The 27,984-nt window shown below is 44.5% G+C and overlaps 1 protein-coding gene across 2 annotated transcripts in view; it reads left to right on the forward strand.

Annotated features, from left to right (window-relative positions):
* The window catches only part of CTXND1 (cortexin domain containing 1), a 35,426-nt gene extending 12,356 nt beyond the window's left edge, over window positions 1-23,070 (forward strand). For both annotated transcript variants that reach the window (XM_033070853.2, XM_033070852.2), the window contains 2 exons: window positions 14,234-14,408; window positions 19,512-23,070. In XM_033070853.2, the coding sequence (XP_032926744.1) occupies window positions 19,566-19,745 (180 nt within the window). In that variant the 5' untranslated portion in view covers window positions 14,234-14,408; window positions 19,512-19,565 and the 3' untranslated portion in view covers window positions 19,746-23,070. The remainder of the gene's footprint in view (window positions 1-14,233; window positions 14,409-19,511) is intronic.
* Window positions 23,071-27,984: the final 4,914 nt, after the last annotated feature.

The raw sequence follows: 27,984 nt of genomic DNA on the forward strand, positions 1-27,984 counted from the left end.
AGACCAAAAAACCCAGGAAAGGAATGAGGAATCAAGATTTAGTCTTGTGATTTTCTTTGCTTGTTTTTTGGAAGCAAGTTTTTACGTTGCTGACTTCACTGGCCACAGGATCCCAGCCTAGATTTGCATGATGGAGAGCCCTGCATAGCATTTCCTGAGTGCCACTGCATGCCAAAGCAGATGGAAGGTGATTTATGGCCTTTGTTGTTTATGGGTATAAAGGAGGAGAGAATTATGCCTAGATCACTGCGTCCCAAATAATTCCTTAAGGTTATCGAGTTTGCACAGCTCTGTCTTATGTTAAGTTTATGCTGAAAAAAAAAAATAAATCAAAATAAGAGGAAGAGAACCACTGAAGCAGAATGCACAGGGAATGTACCAAGGCACATAGTGCTCATTTATCTACAGCTGAACCACATCAAGCAGGGAGAAGTTTTATTCCCAGTCACTGCCCTGAGCTTACAGTGAAACACTCCCAGATTATATCATTGCCACCAAGTCCAGCATTTGGTGGACTTCATCTACAATTAGAGTCTGGCAACGTGTGGGCCACAAACAAATAAATCTGAAAGCTAAGTAGTTTTTCTTCTTACAAGACTAGCACCTGAAAGATCTAACTGCAGTTACCAACGTTGTGTCCTGTGAAATACAAAGAGAGAAATAGTTCAGAGACCTAAGAGCAGCCTGTGATACAATAACAGGAGATGTAAATGTTGTAACTGCATTACCTAAAAAAATCAGTATAAAAACCACAAAAAGTTCAAAACTTCCAAGTTTCTAAATCCCAGCAAGGAGATACTCAGCCCTGTCAGCAGGCTGGAGATGAGTGCTGCCATTCCTGGAGAGGGCTCAGGGACACTGCAGACGTGATCCTAACATCACTGAAACGGGCAGAACCAATAAGGCTAAAAAATGAATGTGTGTTGTGTTATTTACTGCACTCTCCCAGATAAGAATATGGAACTCCAGGTATCCTGAGGATGTTCCCAGAGGTCTGACCTGGGCTGTGTTCTGAGTTCTGACAGTGCAGAGCTGCCAGTCCTGAACTTCTGCACATGCCAGGAGCCAAGGCTGGCTTTGTCATTCACTAACATCCCAGGGAGCTCTCCTTCTGCTGCAAGAACTCTTGCTTTCATATTATATTAATAAAGTCAGGCATTGACAAATCTGCTGTTGTTTAGGGAAAATGCTGCTCCATGGGTTATGTGAGGCTGTGGTCTCAGTCACTGTGGTATAGGATTTACCATTCAGTTCCAAAATGAAAAAGTGCGATTAAATACTCTTGAAAATGTCCTGTGTTAAGAAGAAAAGCCTTCCAAAATAGATTTCTGTCTACTTGGTCCAAGTCCATGGTTCTTTAATGTTTCTGTAAGCAGTAATGGTTTTGTCCTGCAAGACAAATACCCATTGATTTTAGTTTCTAATGACTGCTAGGTCAGGCTTCCTATATAGTTGCTTAATTAATTTTTCTGACCTTCCTTCAATTTAATACTTGGGATGACAAACTTCCATTTTAGCAGCTGTGTGGATATGAGTCTGAAGCATCCATAATGTCAAAGGCTTTGTATTCATTTACTAACCAAGTTATTTTGAGCCTTTTAAAAAATAATATGCATGGTCAGCACAGATTTATGAGTTTTTTTCAGCTCAATTTCATATCACTTATCACATGGATTACAATTATTTCATGCATATGAACCTACAGGAAAGAGATGGTCACTCTTTCTTGAGATATGAGGAAACCATCTGAATTCCAGGGAGGATTCCAGATAAATGCATTAATTTTTAAAGTTGAGAAGTTCCTTCCTACTTTAGTTAGCAATGCTTCAATTTTCTGCCTCAACATTCAATAATAAAGGTGGGGACTGGGAGAAGTGCCATGTCCAGTACAGAGACTGCAATGTACAGGCAATTCCAGCAAACCAAGCACATATTTTAAATCTGACAGCATTAGCTGGACTTAGGTTAAAAGCCAAAGGCATAGGAATAAATTGGTTCTTGAATCCTTCCTAGAAATCTCTGTTCTCATTCAAGCCTTAGCTCAGTTGGTTTGAGCAGGGTGCTGATCAATCCACATGGACATTTACTCAAAGCTAGACTCAATAATCCTCATGGGTCCCTTCCAGATCAGAACATTCTGTGAATCTGGGAAGTGTTAAGCAAGTCTAGAAGAAATTAAGAACCTAAATGCAATTATTTATCTTGTCCTCACTGCTTTATTCTCAGGTCTGCCCTTAGTAGCTATTTAAAGCCAGGCTTAAATCCTGGCAAGAAAACTGTGTTCAGGTAAGTGATCTACAATTAAAGTATCAGCCCAGCTCTTGTATATTTGCAAGTCAAATTTATTTTGACAACAGGTTAACATAAGACACATGAGCCTAGAGCAAGATGGGTTGTGTGATTTAAGGCTCAGCAATTAAAGACAGGCTCAGAGATGCTGCCTTGCAAATGTGGGTGTTCAGGTTCTGCCAGGACTCTGCTGTCTGCACGCCTGCCAGTGAGCTGCAGCAGTTGCCATGCTACTTCATGGAAAATATTTATTAAGTCAGTGATTTATTTAGTCTATTTAAAGAAGGTGGAATAAAACACTGGGCTGGTCATAATGATTATGCTGTTGTTATTTCTTTTTTAATTAATATTGAGCAACCTGTACTGCAGCCAACTTCGAGACACTTCAGAATTGCACTCCTCATTCTCTGGCTGGAGAACAAAAGCCTTGGTAGGATAAATAGTGTTTTCATTCCAGGACCCTACTGAAAACTATTTTTCCTAGTATCTTCTTTGCACAGAGAAAAGAGACTCTTGATTTTTCGGCCTCTTACAGGGAAAATATTCACCTTTTTTCCCCCATCTCTGAGATACAAAATACAAGACTCAGAAACAGATGCAGTCTCAGGTCTGAAGTTCCCACAGAGGACAGATTCAGTTCCTGTCTCATCATGCTTCTTTAACTCAGTGCAACGTTTACCAGGACAGAGCCAGGCATGGTCCCCCTCACCCTGCTAGCCTGGGATAAAGGATTTTTTCCACCTGTCTATCCCAAATCCTCCATCACCCTCCCCTCCCTGCACTTTGCCAGCCTGGCTGATCCTGTGCTCACTCCCAGGTCTGCTCTGGGTTATTGAGGGGGAAGTTTAAAACATCCAAACTGAAAAACCACAGAGTTTGATACTAGAGATTTGCCATTGGGATAGAGGGAAAGAAATAAAGAAAAGAACAGCTGAGCACAATGCCCCCAGCTCAGCCTGCCTGACCACCAATCTCTGCTTATTTCTAGAAGCTGAATGTTATATTAACCACTGGGAAAGACTCTTTCAGCTTGTGTGGGAGACAGCAGGGTTGTGGTGCTGATAATTGCAGTTCCCCTCTATTGAGGTCAGTGGGACAGAGGCAGGTGATTGTCAGCCCCAAGTGACACTCTCTGAACTGTGCAGAACTCTCTGACCCAGAGAACAAACATGTACCTAGCTACAAACTCATCCTGGTGCAATGGTGTAATACCATGGTGTGTTAAATCCACAGCAGAACAGCCTTCAGAAGCTATTTTAATCAATTAAGAACAGTTGGACCCTTTAGCACATAGTTACCATCATCTACTTATTATGCACTTAAAATGCAATTATAGACAGGAAAATAATGTTAGTTTTCTATTGGCCTCGTTTTCCTTGAGTGAATTAAGTCTGCTTCTCATCTGCATTCACAGTCCCAGCTGCTTTCTGACTGAAGCAGATCCTGTAGGCTTTTTATATCCAGTAGCAATGCAGCAATGCCATATGTAAGGCCAGGGTGTGTGTGGGAGCTAGGATGTCTCCTGGCTCCTGAATTATTAGGCTGTTCCAAGTTCCAGTGCAGAATCATTCCCTGTGTGGTGATTCATGAGGTAGCAAAGAGCCTAGATCCAGTTCCCAGGCTATGTTTTTAGGGTTAGAAAAGCAATGTTGCTTCTCAAGCTTAAAAAAACACAACACAAGGGAAGATAGGTTTTAGAGTCCCTGCCTACAACAGAGCAGGTCTCTGAGGATATTTGTTATCCAAGACTGGGGATAAAGTAGAAAAAAGGTGAATGTATAGCAAAGGAGTTTTCCTAAACACATATAAATAGCAAACCATTACACTTTCACTGGAAGAAGAAAAATTTGCAGACAGGGCAATGCTCAAGAACTCCCAAGCCCACAAATGCTTGTGTTCCCTGAATGTCATTGATGCAAGTCACTTGCTGCCATAATTAGCATTGTCAGAAGACCTGAAATAGAAGGGGGTGGAGAGGAGTCCCTGCAGTACAAACTGCACCAGGGTGCTGTGTGGAGAGGATATCCCAATTTCTTAAATCTACTTTCCTTCCTAACCAGGGCATTTCCAGGGTCATTTGATGGACAGATATGCATAGGCTGGCCACGTTTCACCAGTAGATTGCTCCACAGTTTCAAGGTTGAGTTTTGAGAAACCTGCCAAATGCTTTAATTGGTGTCCACTGCAGTAGGTCACCAAGGAAAAAAAAATCAAATAAACCCACTCCAGGGCAGCACTCAGGAAACTACTTCATAGGAGAAGTTTCAAGTTGAGACAAGACAGCCTATCTGGAAGACTTACTTTGAATTATACCTTCAGTAGAATCCAAAGGAATAATTTGGACACTGTTCTTTGTGGTCAAGTGCAGGTTTTTATGCTGCTACTATAATATTTAAACACTTCCTATTAAATATTGCATATCAATAGAATTGGCTATATCAAACGGCAGATAATTGCTGGCACTTATTTTTCAAAGTCAAAACTCTGCTTGAACTTTCCTTTGAGAAAATTAGGGTTTTATTAGCTGGCAGAGAAGGGGAAGTGATTCCAAGGGCAATTTGGCTTGGGAATGCAGTGTTCCCATCAGAGCATCCTTTCTGGCAGTAAGGCTTTCCTGAGAGAGAAAGTTCAGCAGGATTTCCTGAGGCTGTTTAGTCTCAGACCTGGTTTTATGGAGGCCTTGGAAGCTGTTGAGATGGTGCCTTCAGACTTGTGAGCCCAGCAAAGAACAAACCCCACTGCCTTTCTCACTGCAGAGTCAGTAGTGAGCATGGAATAAAGAAGGTTGAGGGGGAGGAGGTCTAAAGTTTGTGTTTGTCATCTCAATCACTGCTCAGGATGGGAAATGCCAAGTGCAGGCTGCCAGCCTGTACATCCCACTGATTTCACAGAGGTGTCTCAGAAGCACAAGGTTTACTCACTGAGCATCACACTCTCCTCAGCCCCCACCCACCAGATGTAAAAAGTGCTGCCCTTGATTTTCCTGCTCACGAGGGACATTTGGCACAACCATGATGGAATTTGTGTCCTGCTTAGCCCCAAAGCACTGGGCTGAAGTGAAGCTCTCAGAAGTTTCTGGCTGCCCACAGTCTGCCTGGTTGAAGTCAATGCAGTTTTTATGAGGCATTTTATTATTAAAAGAATTTCTCTGGGAATCAACCCTCCCACTGCCAGTCCAACAAAACTAATTTAGTTCAAGGGTGCTCACAGTCATGTAAATAGAAGCCAGACATTTTACTCTGCTGGGAGAAAGTCATTCAAAGAGAGGTACCAACCACGTGCAGGCCATATTTTAGCATGCCCATAAAGAGCTGTTTTCTGGCTGAGTGCTGTGTATCTCACAGCCTTTGAATGGTGTGCAATGCAGTGTTCCTCCAGCCCAGGCAGGGTCCCTGGGGCAGCCCTGCCATGCTGCCCCATTATTCAGAGTGTGTCACTGCAGGGCTGTGACCTCGGTGACAGCAGGGACACCAGGCTGTGTGTGAGCAGCTCCTCAGCCTCCTGCCCAACCCCATCTGCTCCAGCCACCAGCCTGGACACGCCTTTGCTGCTTGCCAGATTTGCCAGAACTGCATTTACAGCACTCCCAGGCTGCTCTCCATTGCTGGCCCCTCAGAGGGTGCAGCTGGGGCATCCCATGCATGGAGAGATGCTGGAGGAAATCTCCTTTAGCAAAGTTCCCTTTGCAGAGCAGCCCAAGAGAAGGCAGAGCCCAGGCTCACAGGCTGGGTAGACTTACGTGTTTCTGCTTTTAAAAGAGCTTCTTGGTATCTTTGCCTAGCATCTTCCCAATTAAAAATTAGTTTCAGCAATTCAGAAAAATAGAAGTAGTAAGATTTTATTTGCCTTCCTTTGGAAGTGTTAGTTCCTAAACTCAGCTAGAATTGAGGGCTGTGCTTCCCTGTTACAGGTGACTCGAACAACCCTGCTCTAAAGAGACAATTTGGAACAAAACATGGCCCCTTTCCTTGTGCTGCCACAGATAATCCCTGTGACTGTGTCAGCTGCCCCTGCAAAAACCCTGAGCATCTCACACACCTCTGCAGGCCAGGCTGTACCTACACAGAGGCTTCCAAAAGAGAATGTCAGGATTTTTATTATACACAGAGGCTTTCAAAGGAGAATGTCAGCGTTTTTATATAGAGGGAACCATTTTCCCCCAGCCACAGCATCCAGATAATTCTTTGTGTCAATCTGCAGTGAAATGGGAGAAGATCTGAGGCTTTTTTTTCTGTGAATCAGAAGCACTGCAGAGCTGAGCAAAACCAGTTTCTCTTGTTTGCTGTCTAAGAGAAGTCCTATGCTGAACCACAATGGAGTTACAAATCTCCTTCAATCCCCCCTCCTCAACCAAACCCTGTTTTGAGAAGTCCGACTGTCCCTGGCACATGAGCAGGAGCAGCTTCTGAGCACAGCACTGATGGAACAGCACAGGCAGAACTGCAGCTGAGAAGCTGAAAAGCAAGGGCTGTGTTTGAGCTCAGTGTCCTGTCCTTCCAGATGCTCCAGGCTCAGCTGCAGCACATGGAACCTGTGGGAGATCTGGAGTCATTCCCTACCAGCACTAGGATCATCTAGAAGACCTTGCAGGAAAAACAGTAAACAGCCCAAGGGGAAACAAAGAATAGTTAATTTAAAAATAAAAATAAAATAAAATTGAAAAATTCAGTTCCAGATCTGAATTTGCATATATATAAAAATTTACCTCAGAAAAATCTAGCTCTGTATTGAGTCGTGACTGCAGCCCTGTTAGTTCTAACATAAATCTTCACACAGAAGTACACCAAATGAGGTAGGAAAATCTAGTTAATCCTAATGGTGTCATCATGTCGTGCTCCCTGCTCAGTTTTAGAGATCATTGTCTGCATGCTCTGTGCTGAGCTATGTCTGCTGAGATGGTGCTCAAAGGGAATTGTCTCTTTTTCAGCACACACAGATGTGGGGATGTCATTCCTATATCTTAGATGTATACTTGCTGCTGGCCCAAAGTCACCTGTACTGGAAGCAACTCTCCACTGCCTGCATTTGCAATTAATTAAACTTCCAAGAGCGTGGGCACAAAACGAGCCTGTGACAATAAAGAAATACCAGCCATGGCCAGGCAGGGACCCACTGGGACACATCTCACCTTATTATTCATAGGGCTGAGCTGTTTGAGTTTAGTTTCTTTTCATGCATGAAGAGATTTTGAGGAATCTCATTATTGCACTGAATATAAATATATTCAGTAAATATAAAGAGACAGAGTTAAACTAGAAGTGAAGATCAGTGCCTGGTTTTAAAAGTATTAGAGCTGCATTACTTACAGATACAAATAGAGATTGAAGCTGAAATTCAATCAGATCTTAAAGGGGCTTTCAGAGGCAGCCCAAAAGCATTGGCAATCCAAGAAATAAAACAGAAGGAACCTGTTTCTGGGGCAGCCCAGTGCTCTTTATGGACACTGTGTTGGCCTGGTCACATTTTCTAGCTCATCCTGCAATATCCACAACTACTGCATTAGGAAGTCATAGGTAAGACTCTGATTAGTGGTTTCAGGGTCTATTTCTGAACTTTTGTCTGTAATTCATCCAGTTCAAAAAGCCTACTGGTACTGTCTCCAGCCTCTGTGATAGCAAGTTTTGGGAAGTCACTACCTGCTGAATAAAGAAGCTACTTTTTTGAATAACAAGATGGTTGTGTACTAGTTCATTGAATGCCCCCAAATTTGCCTGTTTGAAAACTGGTGTTTTTTGTTTGCTTTTTTTTAATTGGGAGGAAATAATTTCCCCACTTGCCTGATCAGTGATCTTTGTATAGGTCAAACATGATTCCTCAGCCACCTTTTTCCCATCTTCTTTAGACACTCTTAAAGCAACTGATCATCCCTTTGATCATTTTAGTTACCCTAAAGAGAACTCCCTTATGGCATTTATCTATTCCTCAGCCCTCTGCTTCTCTGCTTTCAAACCACAGTGATCCCAGTCCATAAAAACCAAAATAAAGATGGCTACAAGGAGTAAGAGAGTGTTTAGGTTTGGGACATCTGGGCACATTCAGAAGTCATCCCTGCAGGGGAGAAAAGACCTTCCAAAGTGCTGAGTCAGTTCAGGCAAGCCCTCATGGCTCCCTGTACATTAGGTTCACTTTAAAATGTTCCTTGTGGCTAATGGTGCATTAATAAGGTATTGGCTGTCTGGGACTGATGGGTGCTGTGCCAAAAACAGTTCTTTATAAATTGAACATGTACAAAGGTTCTGGCAGTCTGATTCCCAGTGACCCACTGACAAGCTACTGATCTAGCCTGAAGATGTGGAGATGGAATGTAATTGCCCACAATCTTTTTAATCAAGGACTACACTTCCAGTAACCTGCTGCAGTGACAGAGAAAACAACATCAGGCTGTAACACACGTCTGGAATCAAAGCTCTTTTCTGTACAGTCTTAATTAAAGAGTGTTTCTGACTACAAGTTTTATAGAAAAGTCAGTGAGCTTCCAGCTGAGGAAAAGGACCTTTCTTGATGTGATGAAAAGGCTGCATATGTACTCAGAGAGTGTACATGAGTACATGATCAGAAAAAACCCCATGGGGAAACACAGGTAGCACTCAGGCCATGGGTTATGCCGGGAATATCTTGGGATGAGAGGGAAGGAGGGAATGAGAAAGCATCAGCCACTCCCAAAACCCTGAGCACAAACAAAGCCATGGCCAAAGCCATCACCAGCATGGATCAGAGCTGCTGCAGGGAGCTTGAACTGGAGCTGGCCTGGAGCAGCACTCAGGGCATGGGCACCTGAGCATTCACCTAAAGGTGATCCAGGGAATGTCCCCCAGAAATGAGAATGACAACAGGGTGGGAATCATGGGGAGGCTTTCCACTGCTTGGACACTCTTCAATGTCAGGCTGTGGTGGTGGTCACTAATTTGGTGTTCTGCCCACCTCCTGCACCAAAGCCCAGGCAGAAAGAGGCCCATTGTTTCACCATTCTGAGACATAATTTTTAACTGTTCTCTGTCTTGGTTAAACTCAAACTGCAGTTTATACTCACCCATCTGGCACTTCTAATGAACACATTCCCCAACTAAGAGATACTCAAAGTTTACAAGTTTAATTTGTCATCCCTCTATAAAACCACATTGCAACATAAAAATCTGTCACAGAGGGCAAGTTTAGCAGGATTTCATGGAATCACAGAATAGTTTGGGTTGGAAAGGACCTTTACAGGTCATCAAACTCCAAGCCCCTGCAATCAGTTGGGAGATCTTTAATTAGAATTTGCTCAGAGATGGGGCATCCACTACCCTCTCTAGGTAACCTGTGCCAGTGTTTTACCACCCTCCATGTACAAATCTTCTTATTTACATCTAATCTAAATAGATTAGTTTAGTTTAAAACCATTACCTGTTATCCTAACACAACAGGCCCTGCTGAAAAGTTTGTCCCCATTAGCACAGGCAGCTCTTTACCAGCCAGCCTTGGTGCCAAAAAACAGCCTTGGACACATTTGATTTACTACAGCAGATATTGCCCACATGTCCTGGGAAGGACAAGAGACAGGGACCATGAACAGCTGGGGCTCAGAATCAGGATCCTGACTGATCCTCACTCATCTCAGCAATGGGCCATTTATCCTTTCACCCAGCCTTGCTTGGTGACATGCCAAATTTGGAGGCTGCTCTATTTGTTAGCTACCTACAGAGCTATAGACTAGAGCTCAATTATCCTTAAATTCTTATCAGGATCCTTCACTCCAGCCAGGGCTGTCATGGAAAATGTAATGCATGTCCTGACTCAAGGTTTTGGTTCATTTGTAATAAAAATCATCTGGCCTCTCTCTGAAGGAAGATGCAATTCATCCCTGTTGGGAGACAGTGGAAAATATAGTTTATATGCATGCCAACTGGATCCTCATCAGAAAGAATCTTTTGTGCAGAGTTCATATGCAGAGCTGTGCAGAAAGGGGAGGGTCTGAAAACAGGAAGATTTTCTGTGCTGTGGAGCTGTTTGGCTGCTCACACTGGCTCCAGATGGTGCTGGAGGCACTCAGTGCCTCTGAAAACCAGCCAACTTTCATTCTCCCAGCTCTTATAGTAGCAGGAGAAAAACTGTTCTCTTGAGAAAAGAAAACAGGGAAAAACTAGTAATGATATTTCTGCTTCTCCTGTTGGCAAATTATAGCTGAAATTAGATAACATGCTGCAATAATTCTGGCTTTCCAGCTGGAGAGGGAGAGAAGCAGAGGGCTGCTGTGGGTGTCCCAGGTAGCACAAGGCTCTGCTCCCTCAAACAGCCCTAACCCAAACTCATTGGGACCACCTGGGGCCCCTAACTTTTCATTCCAGATCTTCAATTATTCTTTCCTCCTAGTCTTCATACCATGGAGGAGAGATAAATCTGTTCAAGCAGGGCTGGTTTTGCCATTGTTTTCTGAGGGTTTCTCATCCTTACCCAAGAACATTTCTGGGCTCTGGGGCTGCTCCTCCTGGCACCCCATTTCTGCCCAGTGACCTGGCTGCAGATGCTGACACTGTTCAACCTCATGTCCTGCTTTGCAGTCAGGTCTGTACTTCTAATACATCTCAGGCTTATTCTTCCAGTCTTTGAGACTCCTGTGCATGTTTGTTGGTTTTTTTTTTTTTTTTTTCAGTTTAAGGTGTGGTTCAGCTGGCATCACAGCCCTGGTTAGATCACCACAAAGAACCAGAGCAAGAGCACAGAGGTTCTGTGCATGAGCACAAGCTGCAAACACCCACCCTCCCCATCCCCTGCAGACCAAACTGGCTCAGAAAAGGAGCAGACAGGAGCAGTGCCTTTGATGGAAGCCCTGTGTAAAGCCTGGGTCAGTTTGTCTTGTTTCAAGCCAAAATACACTCTGGACTTTGAGCTTGATTTCTGCTTATGTTTAATTGATCAAATTCCTCTCCCCACAAATTTCTGAAGTATTTGAGAAAAGCCTGTTTAAAAAAAAAAAAAGTGTATGAATTAGTTATCAGTATGGATTAAAGAGTACCTGCAGCTATTACAATGGCAAAGCCACCTATAACTATTTTTGATGTTTTGCTGCTCATTTATTAAAACTTTATTGACTATGAGTTACTTTCATTAGCAAGAATTTAACTTTAGATTTGAAATAAGTGATTCAGAGATGAAGGAGGGCTACATGATTTCTTTTTGCCTATGTGGCAGTTCTACAGGCATAACCCAGCTATTTTTGCTGAGAATTCATCCACAACACTTTTCCTCAATTGGAAAAATATTGATACAGCCTCAATCTGATCTGTATGCATTTTCAAGATGAAAGGGCAAAAGATGTGTCTTTGAGAGGTATCCTGCAAGTCAGAGAATACTGGACATCACCACCACAAGGTAATATTTATGTAGAAAGGAGTTGCTGTTCTACCTTGAAGTGAGCCTTTTGTTTCTGTAAAAGAAAGTAATAAAACAATTCAGAGCAGTAAAGAAAAATATGCGTCATTTTTCCTCCTTGTCAGCTTTGCTGCAGTGAAAAATTTCTCCATATCTTTGCTTATAATTCTCCTGGCTAACAGTCATTGTTTGATTTATAAAATAACTGCCAGGACCAACAGGCATGTTTGTCTCCTTTCAGAGGATTTAAACAGCAGAGAGTTTAAAAAGCTGATACTCCATTAAAATGAGTTTATATCATATCTATTCAGACCTTACAAGCTGTGGCTTAAAAGCCTAATCCATTTGTTTCTCCAAGACTCCTTTGTATTTGCCTCTTGCCTTGAAGGAAGGAGATGCACTCAGTGCATGACAGCAGGGACAGGAGAGCAGCTGCAGCCCCCTTATCAACACACACATGGCATGGAGGATGCTCCTGCTCAGACAGATGTTCCTTCTCAGGCTCATCTAAACTTTTCATATCACAGGCATTGCTTTGCATTTTCTGGGCATTATCTACTGAAGGATGAGCCAATGTTCCACAGCCCCAGGGTGGAAGCCAGGGCTGCAAGGATGGGCTGATGCACGCTGTGCAATCCCTGCAGCGCTCTCACCACAGCAGAAACACCAACAGGGAACCAAAGGAATGTCCCTGCAGCACACACAGGAGTCACAGAGCTCCCTTCCCCAGGGATCAGCCTGGCCAGGACAGTGCCAGGGAGGGGAAGGAAAATCCCAGGCTGGGGCCTGAGGGAGCTCTGGGTTTTCTTTCTCCTCCCGCTCTCCTTTGGATTGTAAAGGAACTGATACAAAGACAACATCCACAGCATCATCCTGCATTACCTGCTCTTCATTTTGGTACTTGGGTCCTACACTTCCCCCTCTTGTGTCCAGCCAGCAACCCATAAAGTGCCTCACTGATGCCACCCCTCTATTTTACCTCTGAATGACCAATTCCAGTCTCTGAGAAAGATTCCCAGGTGTTCTCACCTCAGCTAGGTTTAGTCAAGGATTTTTCACTCAAGTTGAGCTTTGGGAGGCTGGAAACACATTTTACTCCAGATCCCAACAGTCCCTCAGTTCACTCCACAGCTCTGAACAGTGACTTGTTCCCAAGCACAACCATCTATTTTTTAATCTTTTGTTAATGAGTAATTCCACATGCTCCTTGAAGTGGCTGAGAAATGATTATTTGATTTAGGATGCTCTCAAATTATAAGCAGCCCACAGGTTGGGTTTTTTTTGTAGTTTGTTTGCTTTTTTAAGTGCATCTTTTTCTCAATGAAGATTAATGTTATTCTTGCCATGGGGCTATGTAGGAAGGAAACATTTGTGCAACAGCAATTTTTAAAACTTTCCCCAGATTGATTTATGTGTTTATTTGTTTTCAAATTTTAGGCTCTTGTAAATGATGTCCTTAGTCTTCTGATGGAATACTGACATCCAGTGATTTACAACTAGCTAAAAGCAGGAGTGTGGAGGGAATCTGTCTCTTGACCATAACTGAGGCTAGATCGAATAAAGGAGTTTGCATAAACTAAGCTAAGCATAAAGCTTTAAAGTCATTATGTAAAGCAAGAAATAAAATAGTCCAACAACCAAAACAAAATGCCAAACAGTGAATTAAAAACAAAGATTAAACCTGCCTTCAGCTCCACAGGAAAAATCATGCTCATAGGAAGGCAGAGTTGCTGAAATGAAGTATTGATTTTCTGCTGAAAGAATTGTAAGTATAAAAGGACAATTAATTTTTAGACTAAGCTAATGGTCATATTATTGCTCTCTGGGTGTAGCAAGAAGCCCATCTGTCTGTATCTATCTCTAGCATTTGACTCCTGTGCTCAGAGCAGTGAGCTTTTAATCGAAACTAGATTGTTAAGAATATCAGAGTGTGATCAAGTGTCCAGGCTATTCCTGTATAGATTTGAACTTCAAATTGAAGGTGACTTTGACAAACACACACAATACCTGTCTGGAGCAGCATTTCACCTTCCTTCCTGTCACCCACCTCCAGCCCCTGTCCTGCTGAGTCCCCTCACAAGGGATGGGGCTCATCTTTGGCTTGTTCTTCTCATCCTCCCCATCCTACACCTTAGAGCTCCTTCCCACAACACTGTGTAAAAAGCCAGGTTTGTCATCCAGCTAGTGTTGCTGGTTGAAATTATTTTGTATGCATGTAAAAAAGAATACTATCCCAAACCAGACAGACTTAAAAAAAAAATGCAAATAATTAAAAGTTTTTAAGTCCTGGTGTATCAGCTCCAATAAATCAAGTAGTTTTGTTTAAACCATCCAAGCCCCAAATAAATATGCAGAATCAATTCGAACCTGGCTGATCTTTCACTGTGATTTAAAAATACGATTTTCTGCTTGTTTAAGAAGAAATATTGATATGGCTTTAGGCTTGAACATTGCTCTTGCTATCATAACTGTTCTTCTAGGGAATGTGTGACAAAGGCTCCATCCTGTGTGAGTGCATCCGAGTGCCTGGGGCTGATTCCTGTCACGCCCATATCCTGCCTGAGCAGCAATTGTCAATTATTATTTTTTTCTCCAGAACACCCCGGTGAGAACTGCTTCCAGGTCTGGGTGGAGGTGAAGCTGAGCGGAGCCCGGGCGCCGTGGGAGCCCCACTGAGTGACAAAACTTTTAAAATATGACTGCAGGGAGGATTTTGTCTCCACAATGCTGCTATGCTGGGATGTGACAGGCTTCCTACCCAGGTCTGGAAGGTATGGATCTGCTTGCATACATGAAATCTCATCATTTCCCTTCCCTCCCCTCCCTGTACATGTTGTTTTGAGAAAGGAGTATAGAAGGAAAAAAAACAACAAACAAAAAACAAAGACTGCTTTGAAATAAATCCTAAGGGTTGGGATGAGTTGGAACTTGATTAACCAGCATAGGAACCAGCTCTCTGCAATGTATGTGGTACATTATTAATTTGTATTTAAAGTGACAGTGCCAAGATTGTCAGGTCAGAAAGAAAAACAGAAACACATCTTTTAAAGTATCTTGCATAGGGAGGGCTGATTGCAAAATTCAGGCACGCTGATGAGCACGTGTTACAGAGAGCCTGTAACAGAGCTAGGACACTAGGAAGGATGCCAACATCCTGCATAAAGTCAGAAAAATTAAGTATTTTTTCTTCTGTGGCAATCCCTCATGAAAAGGGCACAAGGGAAACAAAACAACCAGCAAAGACCAAATGCTCAGGATGGAATCTTCAGGTGCAGGGTTCCTCATCCCTGAGCCACATCCCTGACCCAGCTCCAGAGGTCAAACAGAGACACAAAAACAAGCCAGGGGAGCAGGGCACCAAAACCTGAGACTCAGCTGCTGGCTGCTGCTGGTCCCTGCAGCCCTCGGGGAGCCAAGGCAGAGTCACTTGTGGGGCTGAATTACTCACCCAGCACAGCTCCATCCCTGGGTGAGCCTGCCTGCAGCACACACCTCTCTCAAGAGTTACAGGGGGAGAGACTGCACAGAAACACCCAGGGATTTACAGGAAGAGACACTCAGGATAGCTAAGTTTGAGCCAGGGATTGTCGTTCTTCATCTTTTGGCTTTGTTTAGACTTAATCCCATTTTCAATGAATCTGAAGAAATTTTTTAAAAACCACAATTCTACAGCTCATTGCTGTCAAGCTGGGAAAAAAAAAAGTAATTTTCTACAATTCAGCTATTCAGAGGAAACTTGATCATTCAAGGATGAAACTTTGTAATTGTTTCTGCTGCTCTTTTTTTTTTTCCTACACACACAATGCTGTCAACATCAACCCTGCTAGTAAACAAGAGCAAAACATCCAGCCAACCAGCCTGTAGCTGGAGAGAGAGCTGATTTCAACAGCAATGATTGATTTCACACACCAGACCAAGAAAAATTGACTGCAAAACCCTTCTGCTCACCTGCACAGCACGTGCCCCAGGGCTGGGATGGAGGGCAGGATGTGCAGGCAGAGCATCCAGCATGGACCCAACCTGCCTCAGCCTAGGAGCCACTTCCACACCCCACTGCAAGCCTGGCTGTGCTGCTGGCACCAGGGAGGTGGGAAAGGGGAGTGGAGGAGCTGGCCAGGGAAATGGAATCAAGCAGGACAAGGTGTGCAGCTCTCACAGGGATGGAGGAGCACAAGGGGCTGGCAGACAGCAGGACACAGCATGTCCATGGTAATATTTGGGACTTCCCCAAGAGGAAGCAGTCCTGGTGGACACGTGCAATAACTCCTTTTGCATTGGGGGACTGCCTCTTGCTGGTGCCCAGATGCCTGACCTAGAGCAGGGATGTGTTCCAGCCACAATGAATTAACTGGAGGCAGCTGCCTCAGGCTCAGCCCCATTCCAGCACCCAGCTCTGTCAGCACCAAGGACTCCCTGCCCTGCCAAGCCTGCTGGAATGCAGTGCAGTGACTAACAGCATGGGACACCACCAAATTCCTGCTGGCACAACCTGCCATGACTCACAGGAGCCCTTTGACAAGCCAGACCTGCAGAGGAGGGTTCCACTCTGGCAGATGCAGGTGAGCCAAGCTGAGGGTGAGGACAGCCACTTGGAAAGCCAGATCCTTCTGGCCAGCCCCAAGAAACACTCTGGCCATCAGTGACTTCATGCAGAATAGTGCTCAGCATCAAAACATTACCAAGTTTGTGGGGAGAACAGAAGGAGGAGAAACATGTGATTTACACAACCTCAAGAAGAGAGCTTTTTTAGAAAAAAATATTTCTAGTCCCACCAAAATGCCTACTTTTGTCCAAACAGATCAATATTAACCTGAAATCATTAGGTTCAAGCTGTCACCATAATGTACTGTGCAAAGTACAGCTCAGATGCCTCAGCCTTTCACTCTGCTGTCTGGCCTGTCCTTTCCAAAGTGTGCTTTCCCTTCCAGGAGAGGAGCATCCTCCAGGCACACTCCTGGGGGCAGAGGGAAGCAGAGGGATGCAGCACTTCCACCACACTCCTATGAGATTGAGTGATGCCATTTTGAAGAGGAAAATCTCCAAGGGATAGATCTCTGAAACCTTTGATCATTTTATGAGTGAATTATTCATCATTCCAAAGAAAGTACATTTGAGTGAAAATGCAGTTTTCCCTCCAATACCAGCACTGATGGAAAGTTCTGCCATTTTGCAGGAGGTAACTTAGGGTGAAATAACCCCATTTGGTACAACAGCCAGAATGTCAGGAGGGGGAAAAAAATTTAAAAATTACACCCAACCTTGTTGTGTGCTGCACAAGAGCACTGCAGGAAAAGACTGGGATACATTAGCAGTTTTGATAACATTTTTTTGTTTTGTATTCATAAAGTATTCATAAAGTATTCATACTTAATACTCAGCTTTGCTGACAAACCTTTTTTTCATCAAATGAAGTTATAAACTGCAATGTAAGATCTCCTGGCTGGTGAAATAGAGTGGTAGCAGAGTCTCTTGGGAATATTAGACCTCTGACCAGGCAAGGTGAGCCTCACAAGCCTGACCTCACTCCTCAGAGATTTCTTCATGAGCTCCTAAGGATGTGACTGGTAAACACATGAGATCATGAGATGTCTGCTGGGTTTCATTCACTTTGTGTCATCAGCTGCTTTCATTTCCCTGCTGCAGGACTGCCTGTCGCAGTAATTTCTGTGCTTTCAGGAAATTAAAAAAAAAAAAATCTGACATCCTTGTGCTTAAAATAGACTCAAGAGCCCAGCTGATGTGTACTTGCCTTGTGGGATCTAGGAGGCTGTGAGGCTGGAAAACCACCTGAAAATGAGCAAATTATGAGACAGGACAGAAACTGTGAGCTTTTATAATAAAAGGTGTTCAGTTCACCCTGAGGAAGATTTGCAGGGTGCAGGAGTTCAGGAATCCCTGGGACACCCACTGGCAGCTAGCACAGCACGATGCTGCAGGAACAAAATGCTCCAGAGCCAGAGGAGAACCTCAGTGCAACAGCCCTGGCAGCAGCACCAGCTCACTGGGAATATAACCAAACTTGTCTGTGCAATAAAACCTGGGATTTCCTCACTGTGTTCATGTAGTGGTAGAGAGCAGCTGGGCTGTTTGATAGCCCAGTTTCACCAAATCCTCTGTATGCTCAGTGTCTTCTTGTTCCCATCTGTCCTCTCCAGTTAGAGCAGGGATGGCTCTCAGATTGATTATTGCATTTGATGTGAGTGACTTTGTTGTTTTGTTCGCTGTAATGAGTCATTCCATATTCCTGATCTTCTGCACTCTAATCCCCAACACCTCTCCCTCCACCCTGGCCAAACAGGGAGAGAAGTTTCCCCATCCCTGGGCAGTGACTCAATGCTGTGTAAGGTCAGTTCCTCTCCTTCAGCACACTTGTGCAAAGCAGCTTGTGTTATCAGCTGATGAATTATCCAGAATCAAACTTTCAGAGGGATTCAATCACTGCTGAAGTCATTTTGGTTATGGATTCAGGTGAGGAGGCCAGAGGAGACCTTCAGCTATGCAGACATCTGCAGTGAATAAGATAATCCTTGTTCTAATCACATAATCACCTGTACCTCTCTAGTTGATAAAACATCCACTTAAAAATTATATTGCTCCTAAAAAAATCTTCTACTGCCTGGAGAACCTTGAGTACCAGAGATTAAAAGATTATGGAAAATAAGTATGCATAATTTTCACTTTGCTTTGTGCCAGTGAGAGACAGAGAATGTTTGGACAGAGAGGAAAATTGGGATAGAAACAGTCTGCCCTGCCATTTGTCTGATCTTTCACACTAGCAGAGGAATGGAAATATTTTTATGATTAGGAAATGCTGAGACAAGAACAGTGTCTGTGCCTCTTTTAAGAGATGATATTTCAAGTGGATAGTGCTCATTCACTATTGCTTCTATTTTTTTTTGTTAACAACTTTTTAGTGTCTAATATTTTAGCAAGAAGCATTTGTGGGCTAAATTAAGGTGAAGATGAGATTTCTTCTTCTCACAGCTCTCAGTCAGCTGAGCTACAAAATTTCCATTTGGTTTATTTCCCTGCAAGAATTTATCAGACCTGTAAGATGTAACTGTGCCCTGATTTTCCCCATGTCCAGAAGCAGAAATCCCTTGTGCCTGTGTCTTAGGTTGCAATGCAAGATGTAACCAGAAGTGTGTATTTTATCACTATCTGTTGAAACCAGGTAGAGCAGTGTTCCTTATCTGTTCCATGACCCATCCCTCATAATTCCCAGGGGGATATCCTCTGTTAATCGGCCATTTTAAAAGCCAGGTGGGGCAGCTTTCTTTATCTCTTCCACAAATCATCATCTGTCGGGGAAGATATTTTCTGCTAATGGGCCATTGAGTGCCACTGCATGACTGATAAAATTACATCATCCCATTGTGAAATGCTCCACCCAGAGAGAGGAGACAAGCATTTCCTACCTAGATAAAAACCTCAGATTTGGAACACCAAAACAGCTTTTTCCTCTAGATTAGCAGAAAAAGATCAGGCCCATCTTCATCACCATCTTCAGACCATCATAAGAAGACTGCACCCTTCTCCAGGATCATTGTTCCCACTGAACCACATCTGTCACTCCAGAGGGACTGGAGCCTTTTAATCAGACTGCCACCAACACCCTGACTGACAGGGTGTCAGGTTGTATTCTGACTCTGACAGTGTTTTGTTTTTTGTATGACTGTATTTTTATTTTAATTTTCCTAGTAAAGAACTGTTATTCCTCTTTCCATATCTTTGCCTAAGGGCTCCTTAATTTCAAAATTACAATAATTTGGAGGAAAGGAGCTTACATTTTCCATTTCAAAATAGCTCCTGCCTTCCTTAGCAACCACCTGTCTTTCAAACCAAGACAGCCTGACACTGTGTTTGTTTTGCAGGTGCTTGATGATGTTAGGAGCAAATTCAAACCCAGATGAAGAGCGGCCTAAGCAATGGAGGTTCCAACCCCAGAGCCCGTGTACGTTGATGTGGACAAGGGACTGACATTAGCATGTTTTGTCTTCCTCTGCCTCTTCCTGATTGTGATGATCATTCGCTGTGCAAAAGTCATCATGGACCCTTACAGCGCCATCCCCACGTCCACGTGGGAGGAGCAGCATCTGGATGACTGACAGGGATCCCAGACACAGCCACAGCACGCTGTGCTCCAGCAGGCCTTTCCCACGTGGCTGACACACAAACAGCCATTTTAGGATATGCAGGGCAAAGGCAATGTCTCCAAGAGCACATGGTGTAAATTATTTTTGCTCAACAGGTCAAGATATCAGCAAGCCATTCTGGCAGCAGAGTCTACTACTATGCAGCAACTCTTATTTTACAGTTATCACTTTAACTCAAGTAGCACAAGATTCTCCAGACTTTTCCTAATATAACTCTTGCTCTAGCACAGTTTGTCCCACCCTCAATATCACCCACAAACCCAGGGTAACCATCAATACCATGAAAAAGCAACAAGAGTATTTTGTCTTTCCTGGAAACAGATTGCTTCCAATATTGATTGCTTCCTTGGTCATTATGGGTGCATTTTAGGACAGGCCCAGGTTTTATATACCAGAGCATCACTAAGCAGAAATGCTGAAGTACCTTTGGCTAAGCAGAATTATATGAGCAGATTTATTCTTGACTCACTTGGTTTTGCACTCCCTACCCCACTGCAGCCATATTTCCAGTGGCCAGGATACTGAAGCACTCAGACTTAGTGGGTCCTGGACTACCCCATAGCACCACCTTGCTCTATCCTAGTCATGCAAAAACCAGGCATATCCTCTGTCATGAGTCCTTGGATTATCCAGGCCACTGACTCTGAGCTTGGTAGCCACCAAAAATCCCTGGAGCAGAGCTTGGTGTCAACTACACAGAACTTGCTGTGATTTTCCAAGAGTGATTCCACAGTTTAACCCATCTTTTGCTTCAGGTGTACTTGAGTGGGATGAGACAGGACTAGAATGACAAGGACAATAAGCAGAGGGACTCTTCTCCCAGCTCTGTCAGACTCCTCAGCATCACATTTACAGTAATACACAATAATAAGCATTCTACCTCGGAGAAATTCAACTCCTTCAAAGGAAGGTTTTTGCCATGAATTTGTAAGGTGTACTTCCTTCTTTAATTCATTAAGACATTATGCAAGAATGCATAAGTGAACATGGGAGTGCTGGAAATTTATTATTTTCCTTTGAAGAGTGGGGACTGCAGCATTCCAAAGCTCTCCATTCCTCAAATTCTAAGGTTTGCTCATGCCTTTTCTTTCATGGCTACATGTTCAACTTTTGGGATTGAAAGGAAGAAACTCAGAGCAGGTACTGCAACCACAGCAAGCACCATGAACAGACAAGGCTTGAAAGCACAAAACTTCAAGAAGGGCATTTCTCCATTTTCCCCCCTCACCATCCTTGGCTCTTGCCATAAGGCAATGCACAGTGGGTGAGAAAGGTGGAAGCAAAGGCTGTGACAAGAAAATTGGGACACAGACTTTGTAAGACTGACAGATTTGTTTGATGATCACACAAGCCAATTTTTATGTGCCTCAGTCTACTCATCAGTGAAATGGGTGTAACAATTTCATCTTGTCACACCTCATTTTGTCTATCTAATAATACCAGAAAGCACCTGGAGAGCCTTAGACAGGGACACAGAAATGAGGTTCTTACTTACAACTCTTCCTGCTAAAGCCAATAGGGGAGGTCTGGATCTCATTGTGCTGCAGGGATGTTCTCCCCAGGCAGAGGACTTGTCCAGACCTCCATTTACTCTCTCACTGCAGTATTTTGAGCCAAGCCAAATGGCACCTGGCTTTTTTACATAGCCCACTGATTTCTGAGGAGGTAAGGTGCTCAACACTGCAGATACTGAGACCCCAAAACAGCAGGCTACGAGGCATATGGAGACTTTTGCATGGATCTTTTGAACCACACAATTTTTGCTGATCTCCGTTGTAGGAGATCCCATTCCTGAGGCAGGAAATTAGAATATTAGCTTTCCTCCTGATGTCCTCCAGGAAGAGACCTCCACTGCTTCCATACCCACTGCAGATTGCTCCTCAGGCTGTTTATTTAGCCTCAGCTTCTGCTAGCCAGGTAATCACCAGTAACAGAGCACTTCTTCAGGCTTGAATGTTAAGTGTTCATCATACTTGGAGCAAACCCACTGTTCTCTCTTATTCATGGGCAGGAAAGGATGTCCTAGCTCAAAGAACAGCACTTCTGTTCCCTGGGCTAAAGTTTGGAACCTGCTTTTTGTCATTATCTCTTGTATCCCTCTAGTGGGGCTATTTACAAAATCAGCAAAATAACAAAATGATGTCCAGGCTAGGGACACTTTCAGTGTGCAGGTCACCTGGCTGAGCTCACAGCTGATGCAGAGCAAGGACAGAGCTTGTCCTCACACCTCTCAGTGCCAATACTCCACTTGGTGTTTGCCTGCATGCAGGACTCTTTGGCACTGTCACATGTCGCTGATAAGCCCCAGTTCAGCTAAGGACTTTTTGAGGTGCTTAAGTTTAAGCCTCTGAGCAGGCTGCCCAACTACAGAGACCAGGGTCAGTCCTGTGGCAGGGCAGGGGCAGCAGCACACAGTCCCTGCAGGAGCAAAGTCTGTCTGAGAATGAAGAGCTGCAAATGCTGAGGAAGCAAATTGACAAATTTGCTTTGCAAGGATGGTTGCCACTTTTTCTCTCTTTGTCCAGCTGAACAAACCATTTTATGGATTTTCCTGAAAATCCTAATGAAAAGACCCCTCTGGGTAGCTCTATTTTCTAACAAAAAGGCACTTGTTCTCCTGGCATAGCCTGTCAAGTCCATCCTTCTGTTGACAAAAAATGCCTTTATAAAAATCTGGATATTCACATACATGACTGCATTAAAGTCAATGAGATTGTTTTTATAGAGAAAACGTAAATCTATTGATCTCTCCACTCTTGTGACCAGTGACAGGACTCTAGCCTAAATTCAAGGAGCCTTTGAACAGCACTCTCAGGCACATGGTGGCATCCTTGGGATGTCCTGTGCCAGGCCAGGAATTGGACTTGCTGCTCCTGATGGGTCCCTCCCAGCTCAGCATATTCTACGATTCATTCTAATTTCCACCTTTCCCCACTGGTTACAGTCACACAACCTCACTCCTCTTTAACCAAAAGCAATACTGAACGTCATGCCTGAGCCAGACAGTTTGTGCTCCTTGCCCTGGGAGCCAGGACTCTCCCACCCCTGGTGCCAGCCCTGCCAGCAAACCCTGCTCACAGGGAAGGGCTCTGCCAGCAAGAGCTGCATCCCTGGGCTTGGTATAATTTCAGCTGCATGCAACAAGTGCCTCTGCTAGTTTTGGTTCTTTTTTAATCATTGTGCCATACTACCAGCAACTGCACTCAGAGGATATAAGTCAAACTTGTTGCAAGTGTATTTATCTAACATAATAAACAGCTTTGACATGGAAAACCTCCTTGCTGTCTCTGTTGTGGTTTTCTTATGGTTGCCAGGACATCTTTAAAAATACTCACAACATGACATGATTTACAAGAAGGGCATGGATTCATGACAGCCCTCCTTGGAGAGTGAGAGCAGAGAACAACTCCCTGTGTAGCTGCACCACTACAGCTTTTTGGAGCTCAGGGCAGAGCTGAGGGAGCCCCAGGTGCTCCTGTGGCTCTGCAGAAGGTCAGCCTTTCCAAAGGGGCTATTTCAGGTTACTCCCTTGGCCAGGAAGAGCACTCAGCTGAGCTTCAGCTCAGTGGGGGACTGCAGCATCTGTATTTCAGCAATTCATTATCTAACAAATTGCATACCAAAAGAAATAGGGCCACTGAGACTGGAATCCCTCCTGCTAGCAACTGAAAATGAAGAGCATGGAGCATCTGTGGGGGTCTCTTTGAAGAAGCTCCAGAGTATGGGATATGCAGGGTAAAAAGCACCTAGGGAACTCCCCCTCTTGAAAAAGATGAAGAGATGAATTGCTAATTCTTTCATCTTGAAAAAGGGCTCTTTTGCCTGAAAGCTGGGTGCTTTATAGATCTGCTTGTCCCTGCAGCAACTCCTCTGGCAGAAGGATCTTTGTGCCTGGAACCCAGTTTGCCACGAAGACCAAACCCCTCTAGTAAATCATTACTCCTCTCCTAATAGAAGCAGGGGCTGGAGTCTCTACACTGTTTTCAGTACAGCTACTCTGGCTGAGGTAAGAGCAGACCTGAACCGAGGCCAGCAGCAGCTGAGTTTGAGCAGACACCCTGGAAATGTTTTTTGGAAAGAACAGGCACTGATGGCAAGTCAGAGACCCTCATGAGCAATGCTGCTGCAGCCTGCTCTGGCCAAAGGTGTCCCCAGCTTGCTGGGTCATTATAGTCTCAGCAGGCAGCTTCAGCCCAGATTGACTCAGAATCCAACACAGGACTAGGATGGGCAAATGCTGTGCTCAGACTTCAGCCATCTCCTTCATGCTTTAATTTTTTTTAAACCATTTCCATTGAAAATGTTCAATACCTTGCTAACCAGGAGGCAGACTCTGCTCACACACACATCTTTACAGCAATAAACAATTTGAAAATCCTGGTTGCATTTATTCCTAGGTCATCACATATAATTCAATTCACAGAGGTGTTGAGAAACATTGAATGACAGAGTTCTTAGTTACAAAGCTCCATGTTTCATACTGGAATCTAGTCAGGCAGCCCACACAGGCAAATCAGAAATCAAAAATGTATTAAAATCGCATTAAGTGTGCCAAAGCCATAAGGAGTGCAAAGTTTTTCAAAACTTATTTTATATTTAAGATTGATTGGATTTCTCCAGCAGCTGCAGATCAAAGGAAATACCTGGTGGGGTGGGCTGGCAGCAGAGCCCTGCAGCAGATCCCAGAGCCCCCCAAAGGGTCCCAGGACACAGCAGCCCCAGGGCAGCCCGTGCTCTGCTGGACTCTGGAGGTGCAGGCTGCCAGAGCTGAGCACAGTGAGGAGAGGGACAAAAATCCCTCCCTGTGCTTGCAGCTCCCAGCCAGCCCCTCAGTGCTCATGGACCAAGGTGTTGATCCTCCAGGTGACCCCAGCTGCTGCAGCATTTCCCTTCATTAACAATTCATTAAATGTGTTACACCAGCTCTGCCTCAGCTGCTTAGGGAGCAAACAGTAAAATCAGAAAGCACAGGTCTGTAGTTAGAACTTCATGGAAAACCAAGCACCTGTGCAGCACAGAAAGAGTTGAGGTGAAGAAGTTCTTGGGAACAAGGGAAGATGAGAAGGAGGAGCAGCTCACAGCAGATTTGTATGGAGCAGCATGGTGCCAGTACCTCAGCATGGCCCTCACGTACTTCCAAAGCCTTCAATCAATTTTAAAATCCCAGAAATGATCTCCTTCTTTCTCACTAAGCAGCAACTGTGTGGGCATTCTGAACAGAAGCAGCAATCAAACCTGAGAAATGGTCTCCTGCCTCACTGCTTAGCGCCAAAAGCCATCTGAATATCACCTACCAGCTCTGTCCCTCTTCACAAAGTCACTACCTTGACCCTGAACAGCTACTGGGAGAGTGTTTTACTTTGAGTTATGACTGCCTGGGTAAAGAAAGAATTATGAATATTGCTGACCCAAACCCTTACATCAAAACTAATTTTCTTCCCAAGATATTGCATCCATTTCTAATTAGAATCTCTGCAGAAAACTAACAGGTGGAGAGAGCCTGCATTTTGCAGCAAAAAGCCATTGGTTCTTTTAAAATTCTGAAATGCATTTTAGGGGTTTATTCCATCCTTTTTTTTTTTTTTTACACATGACTATATGAACACCACTGTTATAAATTACACCCATCTTTTTTGTTATGCATCAACCAGATGATGCTTTGATCTGAAAGAAAATGCAGCTCAAAGTACTAAACAGCCTTTAGTTTTGCTACCAGCAAAACAACAAAATCAGGTGGAACAATCTCAGGCAGGATAATTGATTACCTCTATGCCAGTGATGAAGCAGCACAGCCCAGAAGCAGCTCCTGCCCCCTCCAGGAGCTCCATCCAACACCCCAGCCCTCCTCACCCCTGGGATCACTGCTCCAGATTGCTGCTGGGATCTGCTGGGTGGAAACACCAGGGAGCAGAAGGATGCTCCAGGCTCCACATCAGGGCTGTGGTTTCCACTCAGACACAGGTTTCCATTTCCTCTGGCTGTGAGTGCAGGGTCTGGCTCCCCACACAACGTTGCATGACCCTGGATGAGGCCCCTCTCAGGTGGCTGACACAGCAGAAAGGTTTTATTTTGTCCTCCAGGTTTCTAAAGATCCAAGAAGGATTTTCTTGTTCTACACACAGGTTACACACCCACAAACCCGGTGCTGTGACAGGGCAGTGAAAAAGGAGCTCTGAGTTTGTTTGTGGGTTTTTTCCACTTTTGTTTGAAGTCAGATTATAAGCAAACTAAGAAAAATACATCTAAATCCAATGAAAATTAGTAACCTCTAGAAGCAGAGACAACCATATTCAACCTTAATTGAAACAAATCTTTCAAAAGTGCATGGGAATCTCTTCATAGAGGCAATCAACCCAATTGAAACTACCACTTCAAAAATAAACTTTTTCCAAGGACCCAGTGAGCCTGTTGAAGTGAGAACACCCAGGCTGAAGCACCCTCTTGTTCCAAGAGCCTGATCTTTTCACCTGTGTTCAGCTTCCCCCAGAGCCAGGAATAAACTCCATGACCTTAATTTGAAAGGACAAGGGTGCAAACTGGTCCCAGCTGCCCCAGGGGAGGTGGAGCCAGTGGGAGGTGCCCATAACACCTGTGTATTTCCCAAAATTTGGGTCAGAGGCAGCTTTCCCCCCAGGCAGTGGGTGCTGCTGGTCCCAGGCCAAAGCTATTTTGTGGCCAGCCCTGCACATTGCAGCACAGATGTGCCCTTCACTCTCCCCTTAGCACAGGGCACCTGGCAGGGGTGGCAATCAGCAGTGCTGGTGGCTTTGGGCAAGGGCAGCATGGCCATGGGGCCCCCTTCTCCACAGTGCCCACCCAAAAAGAGCCCACTGCCTTCTTCTGGGGGGAGGAAAGTGGCCTTGGGCACACAGAAAAGTTTGTCTCTGTTTTTACCATCTCCTGGCAATTTGGCCCCCATCCATGTAGCAGGCAGCAGATGACTCTGAGCTCTGTCCTGGGAGAGGTTTTGGACTTAGTCCAGCTCACCTCTGAAACCTGCTGTGCCTGAGGTCCTTTCCAGAAATTACCCACCTTCTGGAATCTGGAACTTCTCCAGATGTCCCCAGGCCAGAGAAGCTCAGCTCAGTCACCTTGGGGGGCCCTTCCCTCCTCCCACCCATGCCCAGCACGGTGCAGGTGCTTGGCAGGGATGTCCAGAGTGGCCACTGCAAATCCACCCTCCCCTCAGAGTGTGGCAGGCTGGCTCTGGGGACAAGCCAGCTTGGAAGGTCTGTGGCTGGGTGCCTCCATCCTGGCCAGGTTTGGGGTCTCAGCACCACTGACCTTCTGCCTGACCAGGCAACATTCCCACTTGCTGGCAGGAATTGCAGCATCCAGTTGGTTCTTTGGAAGAAGAATTCATTGGGTGTGCACAGGACTTGCTTTACCTTGCTCAGACTTGAGGGAGAGCACTGTGGATTTACAGTTCCCCCAGGTATTCCTGCACCCAGAAAGCCTGGACACCTCAGTCCTTCTTGGCTGTGCAGCGTCTTGCACCAAGGTCACAGCTGATGACTGCCCCAACATCAGCTCTGTGTCTCTCTCCTCTGCACCTCCAGAACTCAGATATGCCAAGGTGCACCATGGATGTTGCTTCTGCAGAGAAATTTCTCTCCTGGATAAATGCTCTGTGTGTCCTCCTGCTGCTGCCAGGAGCAAAGCCAGGCTGTGCTCAGAGGAACAGGATGGGTTATTTCTAAATCCAGGAGGGAAGGTGTGAACTCACAATTGTCCTTTGAGGTTAAAAGAGAGCACAAAGCATCTATAAATTGATGATCCATTCAGAGTACATTAAATAAATATTTGCCTATTAGTTCAGCTCCAAGACCCTGAAGGCAAAATAGTTTTTCCTTGATAAACAACAATGAGCCAATAATTTAATGGCCAGGTCATCCTTGATTTGGGGATGAACCTCCAAGCATCATTCTTTAAGAACTGTTATTGCTGCACACTAGAAGAGAGCCCATTACAGTGCACATGCCCCATTAGCAGTGATTTATATGCACTGCCATGTTTTTTCTTTAATTTTCATTTCAAATTCATCTTCCTCTTCTGCATGGTCCATGTTCCTGGTCAGCCCCAGGTGCTCCCCTGGATGACATCCAATGCCCTCACAGCCCACACCACAAAACCACCTGGTAGAGCTTTTGGGCAGCACTGGGACAGCCTGCAGCAGCAGCAGCATGGGCTC

This window comes from Catharus ustulatus, chromosome 12 (genome assembly GCF_009819885.2).
Source record: "Catharus ustulatus isolate bCatUst1 chromosome 12, bCatUst1.pri.v2, whole genome shotgun sequence".
Lineage (NCBI taxonomy): Eukaryota > Metazoa > Chordata > Aves > Passeriformes > Turdidae > Catharus > Catharus ustulatus.